At 45.9% G+C, this 22637-nt stretch overlaps 1 protein-coding gene and 1 long non-coding RNA gene across 4 annotated transcripts in view; one reads left to right on the top strand and one right to left on the bottom strand.

Annotated features, from left to right (window-relative positions):
- Positions 1–1570: 1570 nt before the first annotated feature.
- PRKAB1 (protein kinase AMP-activated non-catalytic subunit beta 1) lies at positions 1571–15270 on the bottom strand. Of its 2 annotated transcripts, XM_063593709.1 has the most exons (8): positions 14810–14950; positions 11532–11706; positions 10736–10899; positions 9139–9232; positions 8742–8856; positions 6531–6664; positions 3195–3263; positions 1571–2948 (listed from the first exon to the last, which is right to left on the bottom strand). In XM_063593709.1, the coding sequence occupies exons 2-8, from the start codon at positions 11664–11666 to the stop codon at positions 2871–2873; spliced, it is 789 nt and encodes a 262-aa protein (XP_063449779.1). In that variant the 5' UTR covers positions 11667–11706; positions 14810–14950; the 3' UTR covers positions 1571–2870. The 2 variants fall into 2 exon arrangements, with proteins under 2 accessions (XP_063449779.1, XP_003832451.1); XM_003832403.5 differs by lacking the exon at positions 11532–11706 and having other exon boundaries at positions 14810–15270.
- The window catches only part of LOC106635409 (uncharacterized), a 281598-nt gene continuing 274092 nt past the window's right edge, over positions 15132–22637 (top strand). The window contains exon 1 of one of the 2 annotated variants that reach the window (XR_001338735.5): positions 15132–15270. This is a non-coding gene — a long non-coding RNA (uncharacterized LOC106635409). The remainder of the gene's footprint in view (positions 15271–22637) is intronic. The other variant, XR_008620511.2, reaches the window with a different exon arrangement.

Raw genomic sequence — 22637 nt, 5'->3', positions numbered from 1 at the left:
TTGCTTGTCTAGTGAGGGCTACTCTCTGCTTCCCAGATGGCGCCTTGTGCTTGGGTCCTCTGCAAGGGAGAAAAGCTGTGTGTCCTCACATGGCAGAAGGTGCCAGGGCACATGAGCTGAATGCTGCCTGAAGCCTCTTTGATAAGAACCTCAATTTCATTCATGAGAGGAGGGGCTCTCATGACCTAATCTCTTCTTAAAGGCCCTACCTCTTAATACTATCACATTGGGGACATTTGAATTTTGAAGGTGACACAATAGCAGAGGAGGATCAGATACGGGAAGTAAATGCTTGAAACTGCTCATACAAAAGGAACTGAATTAAAGTGAAATGTTGTTCTTTCCTAGACTGGCTCGTTCAGTCTCTGACCTCAGCCACAGATCGTATCATGATGTTCCAGGTTTTTTCTCTCAGTCTTAGGAGCCTTGGAGATTTCCTAATTGAGCTAGTTGAGGTGCAGGCACAATTTTCTTGTCTGGCCTTTTGACTTCCTGTTTGTGGCCTTAGCCCTGCAATACTGATTTACATTTTAGTAATTTTTAGGCTTTAATTTGGCTCTATAAATTCATCTGTATATCAGCTTCTAGAGGGAAAAATATATCTTCATTGAAAAGCAATTTGAGTTAAGCTTTAACTAACTCTAAGTCCTCACCCATAAAGGAAATGCTAATGAAGAAAGGATTACTTGGTCATAGGACACGATTTGACATAGGGCTTTGCCCCTGTGATTTGGGCAAAACAAGGTCTCCTTTTCCACCTTTGTAAAATCACCATTAACCTTTAGCTTCTTGGGTATGGAGGCTTTCACTTGGTGGGCAGGCTTTCCGACTATAATGTGCTTTTTAAAGAAAATGAGATCCTTTGAATACGCACAGAGATGTGTTGTCTCTGACCATGTCCTCTTGTTTTGTGTCTCCTCCATCATCTCAGCAGTGACCTCACCTGGAAGTCCCCTGTGGCCCCAGGGCTTGGAGAACTCATGGGGTGACTGGCTCCAGTAAACCAGTCTTATTTTACATAGCATTTTCAGCTTGGGTTTTCTGCACCAGTGGGTAGAGCTCATTAGCATGCTTTTCTGCTAAATTTAAAATGTTTCCTGATACCTGAGAAGGCTTAAAGGGCACCCATAACCTTCCACCTTTTTGGAGGAGGGACACGGCCTCTTTTAGTGGATGAAAACAGCTCTGACTCCACAACGTCCTGCTCTCTCACACGCCAGGGTCACGATCCCAGGCTGTCCCACCGGGCTTGTTTAGGAGCAAAAGGAAACAAACCCTCTGGCCTGGGGACACCAACAACTGGCCGAAGCCAGGAGCCTCTGCTGTTACCCCTCTTCAGCTTCCCCTTGTGACTTGAGCTGTTCAGAGGGGCTCAGTTTTAGGGGTCCCTTAAGCTTCTAAACTGTGTGAATGGGTGTGAGTCACAGGAATGGTTCTCAGGCCTGGGCAGCTGGAGTAGCCCTGTCCGCTCAGAGCCACAAGAACGGTACTGAAACGCACCTCTCGAAGAGTTCCAGTCTCTTCTCCAGGGGACTGAATAAAATCAGAGCTCCTCCAGGCACATGTCCAATTATTTTTACAAAGTAAGTTTTATTGAAACTTGTACATCAAGGTGACAGTAATTCACTGTTTTGAAAACAGTCACAAAAAAGGGTACCCCCAAACTCAGGTATACCAAGTAAATACTGGAACCCAGGGAGCTCACTCCTCCCTCTCCCACCAGGAGCAAAGGGCATAACGGGAGCTTCCGCTGACTCACAGCAACCTGGGCTAGTGGGTACATCTGTGGCGACTCCCGGGAAACTGAGCTGCGTATAAAGAAGTCTGCTTTGGTCCAAAGGACATCTTCCTGACCCAGACTCAGAAGGCTGCTGTCAAGTTCTACATTCCTTTCAGAATAAGCAACAGCAACTGCTGCAGTCTTGCTAACTAGGGGCAGAGGTCCTGAGCAAGGTGCCACGGGACCTTGTAAAATCACGCTGTGTGATTTTATAGGGAAGAGGGCAGAGTGCCTCTCAAGTTTTCACGGTTAACACTGTCACCTATTATGACTGGAATAAAAAGCTGGACAACCTGCCAGCTAACTGGTCAGTCCTGAGGATCATCCAGCTGAATGGAGAAATCCGGCAGCAGGTTGAAAAGTCTGTTCTGAGAACAGATTATTGCTGAGCAGAGTTCATGTGACTTCTAGTCGTGGTGACTTAAAAAATGGCCTTAAGGCTGCAGAACCAGCCACCTCTGCTTACAAAAAGAGTACTTAGTGCACACGACTGTAAGAAACAATTGTAAAACTTCATCTAGAAATCAGAAAGCTTCTAATTTCTATAGAAATGACACCTCCCTGGAGCCGAGAGACAATCTATTGTTGATTTTGAAGGACAGGCAAGACCAACACTATATTTAGTTCCATAGCCAGGCCTCAACAGGGACAAGTGGCTGGCCTTAAAAACACACAGATGACTGGAAATGATGTGTGGCCTCCGTCCCTGTTTCCCAGAATTTTACTGGCAAAGGAGTTAGCATTCATTTTTGGCTTAAGAAAAATCGAGAATGTAGGTTTAGAACTGCACCCGGCCTCATGCACCGCGGGGCCAGGGCTGCAGATCCTCTGCCACCCCTCCCTCTTTTCTTGGACTTGATGAGTCCCCGAGGCTCAAAGCCATGGGGGTGCTAGGAGGACTGTCACAGACCGAGGCGCGGCAGGAGCTGCTCTGCCTGGACAAACCTTCAAGCAGGACCAGGGCAGGTATGAAATGTCTTCTGAAGAGTGTGAAATGAGCAATGTACAGTCCACTCCCTCTTGGGGAAAGCATGCGCGTGTGGAGCCTGGTGGTGCGCTGTCTCCTGGGCCACCATCGGCCCCCAGCTCTTCATATGGGCTTGTATAACAAGGTGGTGACGTACTTCTTCTTGTACCGGTGGGTTGCGCTGAGCACCATCACTCCATCCTAAGGAACAAGGTGGAAATGATCAAAGGCTGGACTAAGGGGCTCAAGCCTCAGAGTACATGAGAATCATTAAGGGCTTCATAAAACCACAAATTCCCGGGCCAGCTTCAGAACCTGAGCCTGATGGCCTGTGTCAGACCCTGGAAGCTGCCCTTTAAGTCAGTCCCGCCAGGTCATTCCACTGCTGGGGGTCCTCAGAGCACACACTGGGCAACACAGCTCTCATGGGGACAGACATGTCATTACCTTGATAGACAGCGCGTATAGGTGGTTCAGCATGACGTGATTGGGCTCAGGGAGCAAAGCTGGATCACACTGTGAGGGAACAAAGGCAGCGGTGAGCATTTGGGATTTGGAAACCAAGATTCTCCCCTTTACTTCCCAGTGCCAGATATCAAAGGACAGGAGGCAGCGCTCAGGCCGACCTCTCTTCCCAAATCAGGCAGCACAAGGGCTTGTCCAAGACGACAGGTGAGATGAAGGTCATGCCTTCTGACCTGAAGGGAGCTCCCTGCATGCCTGCTGGAGGCATCGGTGTGTGTTTCTGGCCAGGCATTTACCCCGGCCTCTTTCAAGTGTGGGCCACGGCCCTGTCCTCTTATGGAGGGAGGGGCAGGAAGAAAGCAGCTATTAAAAGCACGTTCAGAGAACACAGGAAGAGACCATCTGCACTAAACGCTCCTGAGCAATGGATTCAAAACTTGTATCTGTAAGACTCAATGAACCTGAAGAATGAAACGGATACCTGGGCAAGACACCACTACTCTGGAAAAGCTGCCACCGGGCTGGCACTCAGAGCTGCCCGCCGCACCTTCCTATGTTTTAAGAGAAGCCAGAAATCGGGATTTATTTTTTCATTGTATACCCCCAACTTTTATAAATGCAATTCAAATGGAAAAAAGTGTAGAACAACTGCTGTAGGCTTAGGATCCCAGAGGCTGGGCCAATCATTGTGTCAACAAATACTCAGCAAGCTCCCGCTGGGAGGCCATTCAGGGTGGCTGCTGAGAGCACCAACTACCAAGGATCTGGCACCAGCCAAGCCTGATGTGACTGCTGGCTCAGCCAGTTGCTGTGTGAGCCTAAGAGGGGTTTTTAAAAAATTAATCAATTTCAAAGATTGACAGATAAAATTATGTCTATTTACCATGTACAATATGTTGTTTTGAAATATGGACACATTGTGGAATGGCTAAATCAAGCTCATCAACACACGCAGAACATGCTTACCATGTTTTTGTGGTGAGAACACTTAAAAGCTACTTTTAGTGCACTGCTGATGGGCATGTAAATTAGTACAACCATTATGGAAAATGGCATGAAGGTTCCTAAAAAGTTATAACTAAAATTACCACATGGTCTAGCAATCCCACTACAGGGTAGATACTCCAAGGAAATGAAATCAGCATGTCGAGATATCTGTACTCCCACGTTCACTGCAGCTCTATTCATAATAGCCAAGACGTGGAATCAACGTAGGTGTCCACAATGGATGAATGGATAAAGAAATGAGGTACTGATACACAATGCAGTGCTGCTGAGCCTTACAAAAGGAATCCTGTCATCTGTGACAGCATGGATAAACCTGGAGGACATTAAGTGAAATGAGCCAGGCACAGAAAGACAAATCCCATGTGATGTCACTTATGTGGAATCCAAGAAAGTCGAACTCACAGAAGTAGAGAGTAGAGTGGTGGTTGCCAGCGGCTAGGAGTGGTGGGGGTAGGGAGATGCTGGTCAAAGAATACAACATTTCAGTTAGACAGGAGGAACACGTTCAAGACATCCACTGTACAACACGGGGACTATTAGTAACAATGTATTCTTGAAAATCTCTAAGACAGTAGATTTTAAGTGTTCTCCCTACTGCTCTGTGCCTCAGTTTCCCCATCCCTAAAATGGGGGTAATAATTGCACCTACTTCACATGGTTGTTGTGAGGCTTGAATAAGAATACATGAAAAGCACTTAAGATTAGTTTGGGGCAAAATAAATGTTAACCCTTTAGTAGTGACAACTGTAACCACAGTTTACATTAGAGCTTAGTGCTACCTTGGACAGAGGGGTCCTGACATTCTCATATTCCCAGCCCCCTGGGCCACTCTCAGCTGGTCTATTCCCAGCAGCAGTCTCCATCAGAGAAGATGGCTAGTGATGCCTCCCTTTTCTAGAAAAAACAAAACCTGGCCAGGCACGGTGGTTCACACCTGTAATCCCAGCACTTTGGGAGGCCGAGGCGGGTGGATCACGAGGCTAGGAGATCGAGACCATCTTGGCTAACATGGTGAAACCCCATCTTTACTAAAAATACAAAAAATTTGCCGGGCGTGGTGGCGGGGGCCTGTAGTCCCAGCTACTCGGGAGGCTGAGGCAGGAGAATGGCGTGAACTCGGGAGGCGGAGCTTGCAGTGAGCCAAGATGGCACCACAGCACTCCAGCCTGGGCAACAGAGCAAGACTCCGTCTCAAAAAAAAAAAAAAAAAACCTCACTAGCTTAGGAGGGCACTGAAAGTCATCTTACCCACCAACCTTTGTAAAGTTAGAGCTAAGGGAAGCAGTGTCGACTAAGTGCTTCTAAGGCAGAAGCTACATGTCCTTGAAACTCTTCACCTGTGACCTATTTGAGACTGTTGCCAACTCAGTGCTGGAAAGATGGTGGGCCCTGCCAGCTGAGGCGTGCTGTCCTTACCACTGGCCTCTTCTGGGCCTATACCAGGATGGCTACCCAGCTGCAGGGGCACTCCCAGCACGGGAGGTGACCTGAGAAAGGCAAGCCCTGTTGGGTACCCTGTAGGGTAACAAGCACTGAGACCCTGTCCTGGCAGCCCGGCAGGGACCACTGTAGGGACACCTGCATGTGTACACGTGCATTCCTCGTCTCAGCACACATGCCCTCCACTTCAGGGTGGGGTGTTCAGTAGCAGCATGGTCACTTTAAGCACCTCATAAACAATGCCTCTTAAGAGGTAGCTTGGACCAAGCTGAATTCCTGGATTCCCAAGAATTACGGCTGTGCCATGCGTCCCAGAGCTAGGCGGACTGGGCAGGCAATCCAGGTTAGATGGAACAGAAAACAGAATCACAACAGAACTGGCTGTTCTTCAAGATCCAGGAGGACACACACTTCTTTTCTGCATGCAATAATTTCCCGGAGGAGAAATGTGTGTTACCTAGATATCCCAAATTTTGATCCAGGAGTACTGATATTTCTAAAAGCAATTGAATGATTAAAACTAGATTCTAAAATGTGGGGGCCAGAGCATGAGTTCCAATATGTAGCTTACTAAGAAGAGATGGTGATACAGTTTGTCATGAAATGTAAATTGAACAGGGCTTAGACTGAGGCAGGCGTGAAGGACAAGAAAGAGAAGTGCAGAAAGGCTTTGCAAGACGAGGCAGCGGTGTCCACACTGGGAACCTCTTGTCATCAGCCCATCCCTACAGCAGAGGTGAACGGCACAGTTCACACTAGGGGGTGACACTGAGCTTGCTCACCAGCTGCTTTGCAAGAGGTGGACACAGGAAAGAAAGCAACTGAACATGACCCACAGAGGATGGTCCGGGCAGATGCCCACATACTTACGGAAATCCCCGTGTCCTTGTTCAGGATGACCTGGAGGAGATGTGGGGGGAGAATAGGGGGTGCCCGAAAGCGCTCTTCGGGTTTGCAGACGTAGGGCTCCTGATGGTAGGGTCCTGGGGGAGAACTGGACAGCTCTGTTGGGAGATGGTAACAGGACATTTACTTTGAAAATCAGGCATTCTAGGAGCAGCCTTACTTATGTTGTCATCATCTCATTTTCCTTGTCTCTTGTTCCCTCAATGCAGATTTACATTCTCTTGAAGGATGCACTGGTTCCAAGAGTGCAGAACAGAGGAGAGGAGAAAACCCTTTTGGAATCTGGGTGACTAGCATACAACTCAGTAGTCAACTCAGATGCCCTGGTGGAAGACACGGCCCAGCCAGTGAGTCTGCGTCAGATCACAAGGAGGCTGTTCTCGATAACTTAATCCCACGGCAGAATAAGACTTCCTTCTCCCTTCAGGCTGGGCTGGCAAAACCACAAAGAAGCTGGAGGCTAAGTGAGGATTGAGTAGCTAAGTCCAAGTTATGGGCACCCCCGGCCGCAATGCAACAGAAGATGAGGCAGTCTGTTTACACAGAGGCCGTGGAGAAAACAGGCTAAACGAGGCACATTTCAAAATGGGGGGGAAAATTGAAAGCCCAATATCTAAAGGCTCTTTAACTCCATTACACTCAAGTTCCTTCCAAACTCTTGCTTGAGTATCTGGATTATTCAGATACACTGAGAAGCTGCTACAAGAGCAGGATTTCATAACGCTAGAACACTGGATAGTGACGTTTGGCCAGCCAGAAGGTACCAAGCCATCATCCAAAGAACGCATGGGATGGTTCTGGTCGCCAGATCCCGGGACTGGTCCAGGGAAAATCTGCTATGCCCCAGCTCTGCCAATTCCCTCAATGTCATTTTTTAGGGGACAAGCCCCGTTTATGTGACCCAACCATATCACAGCAAGAAACTGAGAAAAGCATGAAGTGCAGAAAACTGAGCCATAAGGAGTAAATAACATTTTGAGGAAGTAAGTGTTGAAACAGAAGTCTGTAGAGAACGTGGAATTAGCTTCGTATCAGTGAGGGGTCCGTTTCCTTTCCCTAGGTGGAAACTTGACTAAAAAGCTTGTAAGTGGCTTAAAATTACATGTATCAGTAAGTTATATATTTTGGAGGATATTTGGGCACACTTCCTCCATTCCCTGATTCTCAACTATCTGCAAAAAAACTAGATGATATCTCTAAAAGACGAATTACCCAGATAAAAGCACAGATTTTGGATTTCCAAGTCCTGCTCAACAAGCTGTCAACCACAGTGAGCCCATTGTGATCATTTTACCACTGTGATTTCTGAATTGGTAACAAGAAATCCTGGTGGCAGAACTTCCAGGCCTAACTAGACAATGATGAAGAACTCTCCTGTCAACGAACGGAATCTGTTTTCTTAGGGCGCCAGATATTCTGCCAGGGCATCTTTCCACTGCCTCCCTCAGAGTCCAGGAATTGTTAAGCCCCCGCCTCCAAGAAGGGGAACACTTTAGATCGCAACCCTCTTCCCCCGAACTGTATGAATCATGTTCCAGGTAGTTTCTTCCTGTGGGGCTTGGAGGGAAAGCAATTTATTGAAACCTCGATGCCTGAAAGGCTCTTACAAGATGGAGAAGTTTTACTGGGTCTGTATTTCTGTACCAAATAGCTTCCCATCAAGGAGAGTTGGGCTGTGCAGGCTGTTTCCCGTGGGGAGCTGCATCCTCCCCAAAGGGATTCTGACAAGGTGCTAATGTACCACACAAGTGACTGCTAAGGTCACTGAGGTGTCCATTTACACCTGTCAGGCTGAAATTCTTCAGGCACCACAAGTGGGATGAAACACAGGCTTCCCCAGTGCTGGGCTGTCACTGACTCAGTGCCACCCTCCAGGGCCTCTTCAGCCCTGCCCTTGGCACGAGATCAAGCTATGGTTCCATTTCTGCTGTCGCGTTCTGTGGCCAAGCAGATCTACTGAATACCTGAGATGACCAGGGAAATGACTTGTAGCTCCCTTAGGGCTAAATTTCAACAACCTGACAGGAATTAAGTTCTGTGGCCTTTAAGGGGGGGGCTATAAATGCCTATCTGACTGGGCAGCTTCAGCTCAAGAGAGGCAAGAGAAACAAGAGTATGTCTAGACTGTACAGCCCCCACCTGCACGCATGTGGTATAAAATAACTGTGTTCATACCAGACACATCGGAGCACTTTTGGGAATCCACCATTAAAGCATCAAATACTTCAAAGTCAGTTTTCTTCACTTGAATGATGTTGTTAACTGTGCCAAGCTGGCTGGTTACTATGGGCTGGGAAGAGACAGATAGGCAGAAATCATAACGTGGAAGGTCTGCGGAGTTATTCTTCAGAGGACTTGGAATTCCTGGCTGGAAGGCCTCATCTCCTGGCTAGCCACCCTGCTCATCTTGGTCAAGTATGCCAACTGTCTGACAGGTAGTGCTGCTACTCAGCTCTGCCACACACGGGGACTTTTACTAGCTGGGCAAAGGGACCTAGCGGCAATCTCTTGGGAAGGTGATTTGTTTGGAATGTGCGGGCACCCAGAGGACCAGAGGTGGGAGGAAGAGTACCTCGGAAGGGTCGTGGGTCCACTGACCATCCACAAAGAACTTGTACTGATGCTCTCCTTCCGGCAGATCCAGGATGGCTACAAAGTTATTGTGGCTGCAAGGAAAAAGGAAGCAGAGGACTTCCGTGGGGTGGGTTGCCCCCCGAGCTTACTTGCCAAACCAGCTACAGAACAAAACATTTCCACATAAAACCAAGAGTTCAGCTGCAGGAGAACAAACATTTTTAGCCCATTTAGACAATTCAGCATAATGACCTCAATCTGAAAAGGCTATAAGGAAGCAGCAGTGCGACACAGTTTCCTGAAAACTCACCTTACTCAAATACCAGGAAACCACATCCCTAATGTTAAAAGGTCAACAGTCAGGCATTTGTGCGTCTCAAGCTCGCAAGGCTCCTGGATGCCAAGGAGGATGACAACACAAGATAAACAGAAGCTGCCTCGTTTTACCCTTTGTCGCTTTGCCTTGGGCAGGAGAAGGGATCAATTGAATAGGAAGCTCAAATGTTCTCTAAAGAAACTTGCCTAACGACTGAAAAACCAAACTCCGAAAGAGCCCTTTCACTGGGTTGTTTTGTCCCCTGGCTTGAACTGACCTGTGACTACTGTGCTGAGTGGCTCCCTCCTTCTCCAATGGAACCGCTGGAAAGCAGGCAGCCCCTGACAATAGGCCTGACACTTTCTCCCTCATTTTATCAAGAATACTTACTAAAGGTGTTCTCTTACTGACAACTTAAGACAGAAGTCCATGCTGGGGTTCCTGATAAAATGTCTTACTATAATCCATCCTTGCTAATGACACCTACATAGTATGTATTTTTCTTTTCTTTTTGGAGACAAAGTCTTGCCCTGTTGCCCAGGCTGGAGTGCAGTGGTGCAACCACTGCTCACTACAGCACTGACCTCTCAGGCTCAAACAATCCTCCCATCTCAGCCTCCCGAGTAGCTGGGGATACAGGTGTGCACCACCATGCCCAGCTAATTTTTAATTTTTTTGTAGAGATGGGGGTCTCACTATGTTGCCCAGGCTGGTCTTGAACTCCTAGCCTCAAGCAATCCTCCTGCCTCAGCCCCCAAAAGTGCTGAGATCATAGGCATGAGCCCCCATGCCCAGCCAACATGTACTTTTCAAACAAAGTATTACGCAGAGTCAAAGTTAGATGAAACCTCAGAGATCATCTGGTCCAATATTCCCTCTTTACAGAAAGGAACGCTGAGGCTCAGGTTAACTAATGTTAGGTGACTGACAGCATGGCCAATGTGGGCTCAAATGTGGGTTTCTAAGATTCCAGCCCAGTGCTCCCTTACTGCATTAAGACAGATTTTTGTGTTTCTGTGGAAAAGTCCTGACTGAACAGATAGCTGAGGATCTGAAGTGAAAGATGTCTGTGACACAGAAATATTCTCTTTCTTCTGTACTCTAAACCTAGAGACCACCAAGGTTTAACATTTGAACCTTAAGACTTATTAAGCAAAATTATTTTTCCACTAGGCATCCATTTCATAGAAACATCCATTTTCTGTTCTCTCTCAGAGATGTTTTAGAAAGAAGAGAATTTATGTTAAGACAAATATGTGAACACTCCCCAGGCAATTACCTTCTGGTGAGGGGAAGTTTACTCCAGTTGTTGAAGGACCCAGATAAGTAAACTTCCTTTCCGCCCCCCGTCCATCGAAACACCGTTGGCCGAGCCTGGGCGGGAGCTTTATCATTCACTTCCAGATCATGCTGCCAGGCCAGGAATTCCTCCTTCTCTGGTGCCTAGAAGCAGAGCAGTTTACTCAGAAAGCCATAAGCGAGCTCCCTACAACAGACAATATTGACAATTCATTCTAAAGAGGCAGCTGTTACTATCTTGGTTCATGGTTAGGATCGGAAACTTACTAGTGGTGCCTCAGTTTCCTTGCCTGCAAAATAGAAATATATTTTTTAAGGTTGTGAAGACTGAGACAGTCCATGTAAGTGCTCTATATAGTGTCTGACACAGTGAGTGCTAATTATTAGCTATTGTTGTCATTAAAGAAGTTGACATCAAAATTCTAGAAGAAGCTATGAAACACACTTGGAAGGGGCTACTACGAATCCAAGACTAGCTTAATGTCATGTTCCTCCCTTAATCAAGCAAGATTTGAAGTACAGTCATGTGCATGATGTCTTAGTCAACGATGGACTGTGTATATGGTAGTCCCATAAGATTATACCATATTTTTATTGTTATCTTTTCTATGTTTAGATACATTTAAATACACAAATCCTTAAATATACTTGTGGAATAAGTGTCTACAGTATTCAGTAGAATAACATGCTGTACAGGTTTATAGTCCTTGAGCAACAGGTTACACCATATAGACTAGGTGATACGGTTTGGCTCTGCGTCCCCACCCAAATCTCACCTTGAATTGTAATCCCCATAATCCCCACGTGTCAAGGGCAGGACCAGGTGGAGGTAATCGATCATGGGGGCGGTTTCCCCATGCTGTTCTCTGACAGTGAGTGAGTCTCATGAGATCTGATGGTTTTATAAGCATCTGGCATTTCCCCTGCTTGCTCTCATTCTCTTCTGCCGCCCTGTGAAGAGGTGCCTTTTACCATGATTGTAAGTTTCCTAAGGCCTCCCCAGCCATGCGGAACTGAGTCAATTAAACCTCTTTTCTTTATAAATTACCCAGTCTCGGGTATTTCTACATAGTAGCATGAGAACAGACTAGGTTTGTGTAAGTACACTCTACGATGTTCACACAATGATAAAATCACCTAATGATATATTTCTCAGAATATGTCCCTGTCATTAAGTGATGTATGACTGTACATGAAAATTTAAGAGGAACAATTCTAGAGCTGTCAACTTGAAAATAGGCAAATCCAGATTTTGAGGAAGGGAAAAACTACTCACAAAGTTCTGTCTAGGGACTGGGGAATAAAGCAAGACAAAGACCGAACCCTCTTTAGGATAAATGATAACCTCCAGTGTGGTAAGCTCCGTATAACTGAGGTATTCCAGAATAAGAAATAAACTCATCCAAATCTATCTGGATGACATATGTAGTCATGCACCTTTTAGATTTTTTCCCAGTCAGAAGCCAAAGACTTAAAAAGAGCAGAAGGTTCAGGCTGGAAAAGACTCTTCAGGGAGTTAGGCAGGCTTCTAGCACCTTCATCTCAAATACCGACCTCAGCTTATCCAAATGATGCCTGTATTCTTTGAATTCTAACAAGATCTACATATTAAATAACAGACTGGAATCACTTCACACTAAGGATAACTAATTATACCCAAAATAGCACCCTAGTGTAGTTAAAAGAATTCACGACTTTTTTGGTATCTGGGGATTTCAGTAACTTCTAATGAAGTGAGAATGGATGCTGCTTGAAATCATTCCCCATAGATGATGTGTGTGCTCAACATTTCCTGGAGGAGTTTTGGAATAGTAACAGAACAAATACTTCTGAAGAAAGTAGTTTTGATTCTTTTGGTGTCTTAAATAGCCTTCTTGGGACCAGGGACCAAAATTACCTCCTGGGGAAAGGACGTCAAGTCATTAGAGAAACATGATTCTAAAGTTCACTTTGCACACAGCTCTTCAAGAATGCAACAAATTCAGAGAGCAAGTTCAAACCACAGGTTGTAGGGCCACATAAAAGCAGCCTCTTTGTAGTCAGGCTCAAAACTAAGATCCAAAAGAAGGTGTGAGATGTGATCACCTCGCTCAACATGAGGACAAACACAGATGGAATGAGCTGCCAGGCAATTAAATGGATGATGATTAACATGCAATTGGATACAAACAGGGTATGTTGGGCAGAGGGCAGCTTTATCTTTCCTAAACCTACTTTGTTCCTTGAAACAATTAGTTCCTTTCGGACATAACACATAAATACCAGCTGCCAGAATCACTAAGTGTCCTTGGACTGAGCCCTGAGGCTGGAAATATCCACCATATGAAGGTGGTTAACAGGAGTGTGGTTGAAGCAGGAGTTAAGTCACCTGAGTTTTTGAATTTAAACAGGCTGCAGCAGGAAGAAAAATGTTTGCACTGGCCTGCTTAAGAGCGATTAAGTCACATTTAAACAACACTAGAGAGAAGTTCAGTAGCTGCTGGCTGCCTCCTTCAGACAGACCCTCACCGCCCACTGACCTCTAGAAGCCGAAAGACTTTTCTATGTACGCTTTAAAAAAAAGCAGGGTGAGGCCGGGAGTGGTGGCTCATGCCTGTAATCGCAGCACTTTGGGCGGCCCAGGCGGGCGGATCACTTGAGGTCAGGAGTTCAAGACCAACCTGGGCAACATGGTGAAACCCCACCTCTACCAAAAATACACAAAATTAGCCAGGCATGGTGGCACACGCCTGTAGTCCCAGCTACTCGGGAGGCTGAGGCAGGATGGTTTGAGTCCGGGAGACGAAGGTTGCAGTGCCCCGAGATTGTGCTACTGCCCTCCAGCCTGGGCAACAGAGTGAGACTCCATCTCAAAGAAGGAAAAAAAAAAAAAAAAAAGTAGGGTGGGTGCAGTGGCTCACGCCTGTAATCCCAGCACTTTGGGAGGCCGAGGCGGGTGGATCACGAGGTCAGGAGATCAAGACCATCCTGGCTAACACGGTGAAACCCCGTCTCTACTAAAAATACAAAAAATTAGCCGGGCGTGGTGGCGGGCGCCTGTAGTCCCAGCTACTCGGGAGGCTGAGGCAGGAGAATGGCGTGAACCTGGGAGGCGGAGCTTGCAGTGAGCCGAGATCGCGCCACTGCACTCCAGCCGGGGCGACAGAGCAAGACTCGGTCTCGGAAAAAAAAAAAAAAAAAAAAAAAGTAGGCTGAACCGGCCAGCACCGTAGCTCACGCCTGCGATCCCAGCACTTTGGGAGGCCAAGGCATAAAGATTGCTTGAACCCGGGAGTTCGAGACCAGCCTGCAGAACATTGTGAGACCACCGTCTTTTTTATTTTTATTTATATATATTTTTTGAGACGAAGTCTAGCTCTGTCGCCCAGGCTGGAGTGCAGTGGCGCGACCTCGGCTCACTGCAAGCTGCGCCTCCCGGGTTCACGCCATTCTCCTGCCTCAGCCTCCCGAGTAGCTGGGACCACAGGCGCCCGCCACCACGCCCGGCTAATTAGTGAGACCACCGTCTTTTAAAAAATAAGTAGGGTGAATCAAAAGTGTTGGGCAGAACTAAACACCTCTAGCAACTGCCGTCAGCTGTTCCGCTCTACTTTCAGCTTGTATATGTACCTGGTTTGCCTCCAAAATGGATAAATTCCCAAACTAACTTTTACAAAAGCTCCAGTTTGTGTAAAGGTGAGGGAATTTGTCTCAAAGCAGTGCAATTAATTACACCTAAGAGAAAAGCAGAAGCTGGGGCTCAATTACTGTTAGCTCGACTCTGAATTAATTAAGAATTTGAAACTCTGTCCCAGAGCTGCTTTCTCCTTAATGATGTTAAACCAAGTGAGCACCTCCTCCCTCAGGGTGACTTTCTCATATTGGTAATTAGACACAGGTTCTTGGACCGCTAAGAGAACTCTCACAGGACCATCTGGCTTTTAAGTGCACCGGGTAATGTACCACCTCCCTCCCCGTTCTGGTGTTTTTCGAAAGGATGTGACGGGAATCTAGTGGAGGGTTCCTCTCCTCAACATTAGTCAAGGGGAATCGGGTTCCTCCACACCGCTCGCACCTTGATTTCCTCGGAGTGGAAGAGGTCGGCGTCTTCGGGGCTGTCCATCAGGATCTTGGGCCTGTCCCCGTCCTTGGTGCCCCCCGAGCTGTCCCTCCGGGGCGTCTTATGGCCACCATGCCGCTCCAGCGCGGCGCGCTCACTGCTGGTATTGCCCATGATGGGGGTCTGCGGGGACACAGGGAAGGCGGACGGCGCCTCACTGCAGGAAAGGGACCCTGAACAAGGGACTCCCGGAACCGCGGGTCCCAAGGAGCCTGCGGAAGGAGTCGGAGCACCAGGATACCACGCCCCTCGGGCCGGGAGCCGGTTCCGGCTGAGTCGGCAGGGTTGCCGAGCCCTCGCAATCGCGCTTTACCTGCCCAGGCAAGCCGCGGCAAGAACGCAAGGGGCGCGAAGATAAACCGACACTTTCCCAACCGCTTCACCACCCCTCAGCGACTTCCGCTTCCGGCGACTCCGTAAGTCGGCCCGGCCTGGGGCGTGGGGGTGGCGGCGGCCGGCTAAACGCGCGAGGCTATCTCGATTCCATTTCCGCTTCCGGTCTTGATTGGTGCGGTAACAGGTGCCCCGGGCCGTCTCTGCAGGCCTCGGAGCGCGCAGTCGCAGTCAGCAGCCGGCCGCCCAGGGCCAGGCCCAGGACGAGGCGCTGCCGAGGGCCGGCAGGGGGCACGCCAGCGCGCGGGCAATCTGAGCCGTTCATGCGCTGGGCTGAATAATGCCATTTAGCTATCTTTGCTCACTTATAGTTGATTCTACACTCTGCAGCCAGAGGGATCTTTCTAAAATGCAAATCTGATTCAGAAACTCCACTTCTTAAAGCCCGCTTAATGCACGTGTTCTCACGCTTTACAGTGCATTAGGTTAACCTGGAGCGCTTGTTAAATGCATCCCCCACTGCAGACCTGCAGAATCATGATTCCTACAGATTAGGGTCGGGGGTGCAGGCAGTCTTGCAGGTATTTGAAAAAATGGCAGACCATAAGATCTCTGGAAATTTCATATGTCTAGTAGGTTGGGGGTTGTAAAATGCTGGAGTTATTCGTGTATTTTTATTGAGTGTGCAATCTTTTGATAGGTAATTTTGCAAGATATCTTGTAATCACTTCGGAAACATCCTTCTGCATAAGATGCATTAGCGTTTGTCATTTACTCTGGTCAGTGCTTCAACAAGAAGTGCATACAAATACGGTAGTAAAATATTCTCATCTTCTCACTGTCAGTCATTGTCATATTTTGTGGGTTTTTTGGTGTGTGAATATCTCAAAATACTTTGCATTTGCCGGGTCAGGTCATGCATTTCACCCACTGAACATTTATTTAGTACCTAAAAAAGTACCAGACATTGTGCTAAGGAAATGAGGAACACAAGATGACTAAGATAAAGTTTCCTGGGGGGAATTCAGCAGTATGCATCAAAATTTAAAAATGCACCTTCATTTTGACACACAATTTTACTCCTAGGAAACTTGTGCAGAAATACACACATGAAAATTATTTACAAGCATTATCTACAAAATATTTACATGCAAAAATATATTCTAAGATGCACTTGTCACCCCCCATGCCCCCATATATTTTAATTTCTGAAACTGGATGCTTTTTACAATAATGGAATCTTACACTTGGTGAAATAAGGAAATGAAAAACTACAAAATCCTAAAAGTTGTTCAGTAGGAGAATGGCAAAATGAACGGAATACCTTCATTTTGTAGAATACCAAGCAACTTTTAAAAAGGGAGAAACCATTTTTAGGTCACTATGGGGAAGTGTCTATGATATTGCAAGGTCCGGAAGCAAGTGAGAGAACAAGTTCAAGGGCAGGAGCTCTGAATTCAGCCTGGCCAGGTTCAGATTCTGGCTTTACCATTTAGTAACTGTCACCTTAGTCTCTTCTTTTGTGAAATGGGAACAAAAATAACACCTACTTCATAGGCTTGTTTTGTGAATTGGGAACGTGCATAAAAATGCTGGGCATAGCACTTGACTCTTAGTAAACACTCAATAACTGTTAACACTTTTATTAGCACTATTAGGCTAGCAAATGGAAAGTTCTGGAAGGGTATACAACACATTGTTAATAGTGGTCTTCTCTGGGGAGAGGAGGGAGATTGCAAATAGGAGCAGACAGAAAAGGGACTTTCACTTTTCATTTATATGGGTCTGTATTTGAAAATTTTTCTATTGTGAGGATGTACTACTTTTTAATTTAAAAAAATAAGATATGGTTCCAGCCCCAAAGGAATTAATACAGTACAGGCTGGCACCGACCCACAGAAAAGCAATAATATAGCTAGGTAAGGGATCCTGTGGGAGCCCAGAAGGGACTTAAGCCAGGCCAGGAAAAGGGATGGGAGCCAGGAGGGTCTTCCTGAAGCTGATGACTGAGAATTTGAATGTATTCAATATAATCAGAAATGTTGAATGTGTTTGCTGAATTAAATAAGCTAAGATACTGTGGATGACCCAGGATATCTTCTTTGAGCTGCTTTTCTAATAGTGGCCCTGACTTGGTTACATGAGACAGTGGGGTGTTGAGTTTTGAAATCTCTCCCAAACAGCCGGAGAGATAAGAAAGAACACATGAGCTGTGGATTCTTTATCTGAGCTATGCAGATGCTTTGATGCATGAAGAAAGTTTTAAGACATCTGCACTAGCTTGAATAAGATAACAGTGAAAGCATGGGTGGCCCTTGATGTCAAATACAATCAACAATATCCTGAGGATGCCACCAACTGCTGATTGGAAACTCTTACCACATTGTATCAAGATTTCATGACAAAGAAACTAACATTGGTATCTATCAGCTATTGACCCCATATTGAAAATCATGGGTAGGGTAGACTCGCCAATTACAAGTGTCTACTTGGGTCCCAGCTGTGTCTCTCTTGGGTCATTTTGTGTTACTTATCTGTGTAACAATGGTTTGTGACTTTCCTAAGCATCAGAGCGTCTCATCTTTCTCTGATTCTCTGCTGATATGGATGTCAGACCATTCCATCTTGGGGGCTGGAGGTATGCCAGGAAGTATAACTGTTAGCACATTGCTGTGTAAAAGGCATCATCTACTCACTGCTGTCTGTCTGGCACCAGGGCAAAGACAAATGATAAATACCCTAGATTCTCCCCCAAACAAACCAGGGCAATTTTAACACAGCCACAGCTAGGAGCACCCCTCCCCAACCCCCGCAACCCTGACTTCAGATTCACTCCAGCTCCAAGCACAAAAAGAAGTAGGTTTTCAAGTCCTTAAAAGTCACCCAGAGTGAGATAAAATCTCATTTATCCTTAAATTTATGATTAAAAGGGTTAAGGATAATGTTTTGGGGCCTCCTCCATAGGATGGATTAGAATCAGTATAGCACTTCTGAACTGACCAACCCATTTGTTTTATATAAGGAAGAGTCTAAGGCCCAGAGATCAAACAGTTTTGCCTGAGGTCACTCAGATGATCATAGGTCATACTGAGACTGAATTCTGGATCACCTGGCCACTCCCCACCACATCATAGTCATGGCACCTCATCAAAAAGACCTTTGGTTCCCCAGCTGGCCTGTCTACAAACATTTGTACTGTTCTGAAGAACCCTCCCCATCTAAGAACAGCCAGGGCTCTGATCACAAATAACTCAATGGCAATATTGAGTGCCAATTATGAGCCAGGCACTGTTGTAACTCTTGGTTACAACAGTGAACAAAACCAAGTTCTTGCCCTCCAGAGGAAAGAGTCCACACACATATGCACATGTGGTGAGAACATGCAGTGTTCTCACTAAACATCGGTAGCTGGAGGAAGAAATTTCACATTTGGACTATGCTGTAGACTAAATTGTATCCCCCCAAAATTCATAATTTGCACTCCCACTCCCAATTTGATAATGTTTGGAGGTGGGGCCTTCAAGGGGTAATTAGGGTTAGATGAGCTCATGAGGGTGGGGCCCCCATGATGAGATCAGGGTACTTATGGGAAGAAGAGACGCCGGAGAGCTTGCTCGTGTGCTGTCTATTCACGCCCGTGCTCAATGGAAAGGCCATGTGATGACAAAGCAAGAAGGTGGCCATCTGCAACTCAGGGAAAGAGCCCTCACCACACATCAACCATCCTGGCACCCTGATTGTATTAGGCCATTCTTGTATTGCTATAAAGAAATATTTGAGGTTGAGTAAGTTATAAAGAAAAGAGGTTTACTTGGCTTATGGTTCTGTAGGCTGTACAGCAAGCATGGCTCTGGGTATCTGCTTGCTTCTGGTGAGGCCTCAGGAAGCCAAGGGGGAGCCGATGTATTGATGTATCACATGGCAAGAGTGGGAGTAAGAAAAAAAGTGGGAGGAGGTGCCGCACGCTTTTAAACAACCAGATCTTGTGAGGGCAGCACCAAGACGATGGTGCTACACTATTCGTGAGAAGTCCACCTCCATGATGCAGTCACCTCCCACCATGTTGGAGGCCTCACCTCCAACATGGGATTACATTTCAGTGTAAGATTTAGGGGGAAAAGTATCCAAATTATATCACTGATATTAGACTTCCAGCTTTCAGACCTGGGAGAAGTAAATCTCTGTTGTTTAAGCCACCCAGTTGATGATTTGTTATAGCAGTCTGAGCTGACTAAGACAGACTCAAATGTGTGTGGGCTGCTAGGATAGAATTACAAGCTTACTTTTAGGGCTTAACCAGATTTCCACCAGGCCTTCTGAATTTTGCCTAGCCAATGTAAGTAACACTGCCAATGTTTGAGAAACTTGTCCATCTTTTCTTGCTAGACATTCTTGTGTTCTCTTCTCACTGAGATGCGAATATTGTGACAGAGAGTCATCAACATAGAAGTAAAAGAAGTTCATTCTACAGCATTTGGTCTACAACCTTAATTGGCAAATAGCCTCATTTTGTGACTTTTAGGTTGTCTGAGAAAATTCTGTTTCTTGACCTGGGTTGGTAATCATTAACATGTTTGCCTTGTAGTAACTTACTAAGCCATACATTTCTTTTGTGTAGTTTCCTGTATCTTTATTTTATTTTCAATAAAGTTTTTTTTAAATAAATAGCTTCACTCACAGGGTAAGCTGAAACCTAGAAGGGAGAAGTGCCCAGTTCAAGGTAACACAATGTTCTTAATAAAGTTCACCTCAAGTCTATCTTCTTTTTTTTTTTTTTGAGATGGAGTTTCACTCTTTTCACTCAGGCTGGAGTGCAGTGGTGCAATGTCGGCTCACTGCAACCTCCGTCTCCCGGGTTCAAGCGATTCTTCTGCCTCAGCCTCCCAAGTAGCTGGGACCACAGGCGCACCCCACCACGCCTGGCTACTTTTTGTATTTTTAGTAGAGACGGGGTTTCACCATGTTGGCCAGGCTGGTCTCAAACTCCTGACCTCAGGTGATCCGCCCTCCTCGGCCTCCCAAAGTGCTGGGATTACAGGTGTGAGCCACTGCACCTGGCATCTCTATCCTCTTTTAAGAGCTTTGAAGGAATGGAGGAGAAAAGGATGTACACTTTCTACCCCTTTTCTAGAGGACAAGTGACAAACTAAAGCAGTATCCAGGCAAAGATCCAACAGAGGTGAAAACAATGAGAGGAAGTCTGTCTCTGTCTCATCTCTTTAAAATGTAAGCTCCCAGGGATTTGAATATCAAAGTTTCATAATCACTTTAACATATGCTGTTGGGACCATCATACCCCATCTGCATGTGCCCTTCTGCGCATGCCCCAAACTTCCTAACTGTGAGCAGGTGCAACTCTGAGGGCCTTCTGGAGAAAGCTTGGTCGACACAAGTGGGAACCCAAGGGGACCAGAGAAGACACCCTGAGAGAAGCCCTCAGCCAACCACAGAGGAGCCAGTTCCCTTGCCCCTTGGATGTGCTAACTCTAATGAAGCAGCGTCATTTTTCTGGGGTAACACCCGAGGTTCGATGTCTCATGCTAAGGAAATTGAAGACATGGACATGCAAGGAGTAGGTTTAAGAGTGGAAAGTTAAATAGATGAAAGAAAGAAGAGAGCTTCCTCATGCAGAAGAAGGGGTCCTGAGTGGGTTTCCCTGGTTTGGGGCAAGGTGTGATTGGTTTTAGGGATGAGCGTGAGGAGATGGTATATGATTTACATGGGGCGTAGTGGATTGGTTGGACCAGATGTGCCATTTTCATAGCCCGTGAAGAGGCTGGTCATCCCACTCTAATCTTTTATTATGCAAATGGGATTTTAAAAAACCTGGCTGGTGCCATGTTATCTGCACACGTGGCAACAAAGAAAAGGGAAGAGGGAACCTCCATGTTGAATATACCTGGTTTCCAGCTATCTGTTTTCTATTGGCACAGCTGCTGGTATTTACCTATGCAAGCCTCTAGCTTGCTTATCTATGCTTGCAGCTTGATTTTTCAGGCTGCTTTTTGTTAAAAAAGAAATGATTTGGAGGCTGCGTTTTTATTAAAAGAAAAACCTTACTGAGGACTCTCTTACCCTCACTAACTGTCTAAATAATTTCTTTTTAGCTCTCGTATAACTAAGATATATTCCCTACCGTATCTCAGAGGTCCCCAGTGCAAATGCACCCTAGATGTCCACAGCAGTAATTGGATCAAGGAATTCATTGATTATCTTCCTTTCCTTTTCTTTATCTCTTTTTAGGAGCATCTTCCAAATAAATACTCAGAAACACCTCCCAAGATACACTAATTGCATGAAAATCCTAGTTCAACCACATAGGTTACAGATGAGGAGGGACAATAGCTTGCTGAATTATAGAAAAAGTTAGTGGTCATAGATCATAATTTGGATCTTGTGTCTTGGTTTCTGGTCCAGGGTACTGTGAGATTATCATTCTTCTTGATATGATGAACCATGGAGACTTTTAAAAAACAGGGATCGGCAGCATTATCATAATAGACAGAAGGTGGAAAGAATCCAAATGTCCACCAAGAGATGAGTTTGTAGGCTGGCACAGTGGCTCATACCTGTAATCCTAGCACTTTGGGAGGCCGAGGTGGGTAGATCAACTTGGGGCCAGGAGTTCGAGACCGGCCTGGCTAACATGGTGAAACTCCATCTGTACTAAAAATACAAAAAATTAGCTGGTTGTAGTGGCGCACACCTGTAATCCCAGTTTATTGGGAGGCTGAGGCATGAGACTTGCTTCAGCCTGGGAGGCGAAGGTTGCAGTGAGCTGAGATTGTGCCACTGCACCCCAGCCTGGGCGACAGAGAAAGACTCTGTAGCAACAATAACAAAATGAATTATAAACAAATTGTGGTATGTTCATACAGTGGAATATTCTTCTATCACAAAAAGGAATAAAGTACTGTTACATGTTACAATGTGGATGACCTCAAAAATATTAACATTATGCTAAGTGAAATAAGCCAGACACAAAAGGTCATATATTGTATGATTCCATTTATATGAAATATACAGAATAGATATATCCATGTCAATAGAAAGCAGACTGGTGGTGACCACGGGCTTGGCAGAAGAGGGAATGAGGGCTTTCTTTTGGAATGATGAAAATGTTTTAAGACTTGGCATAGATGGTGGTTGCACAACATTGTCAATGTACTAAATGCCTATGAATTGTTCACTTAAAAATGTCTACTTTAAAATTAACATTTATGTTGTATGAATTTTACCTCAAAGAAAATAGGGTTAGTCCTAGAACAAATGGTAGAGGTGTACAGTTTATCTTTTTTCCAATTTATTTTCTGCAACTGTCTTACAAAATAAACCTCTCCGCACCCTGTCCTTCCCTGTAAGTGTCTCATGACTCATGTCATCTAGCCCATCAGAGCCTAACTAGTTCATGGCACTTGTTCTAGTTAACACTGATTTTTTCAGAGGCCTT

This window comes from Pan paniscus, chromosome 10 (assembly GCF_029289425.2).
Source record: "Pan paniscus chromosome 10, NHGRI_mPanPan1-v2.0_pri, whole genome shotgun sequence".
NCBI classification, from domain to species: domain Eukaryota; kingdom Metazoa; phylum Chordata; class Mammalia; order Primates; family Hominidae; genus Pan; species Pan paniscus.
Note: the sequence above shows the minus strand (reverse complement) of the source record. Positions and strands in the feature narration are given on the sequence as shown.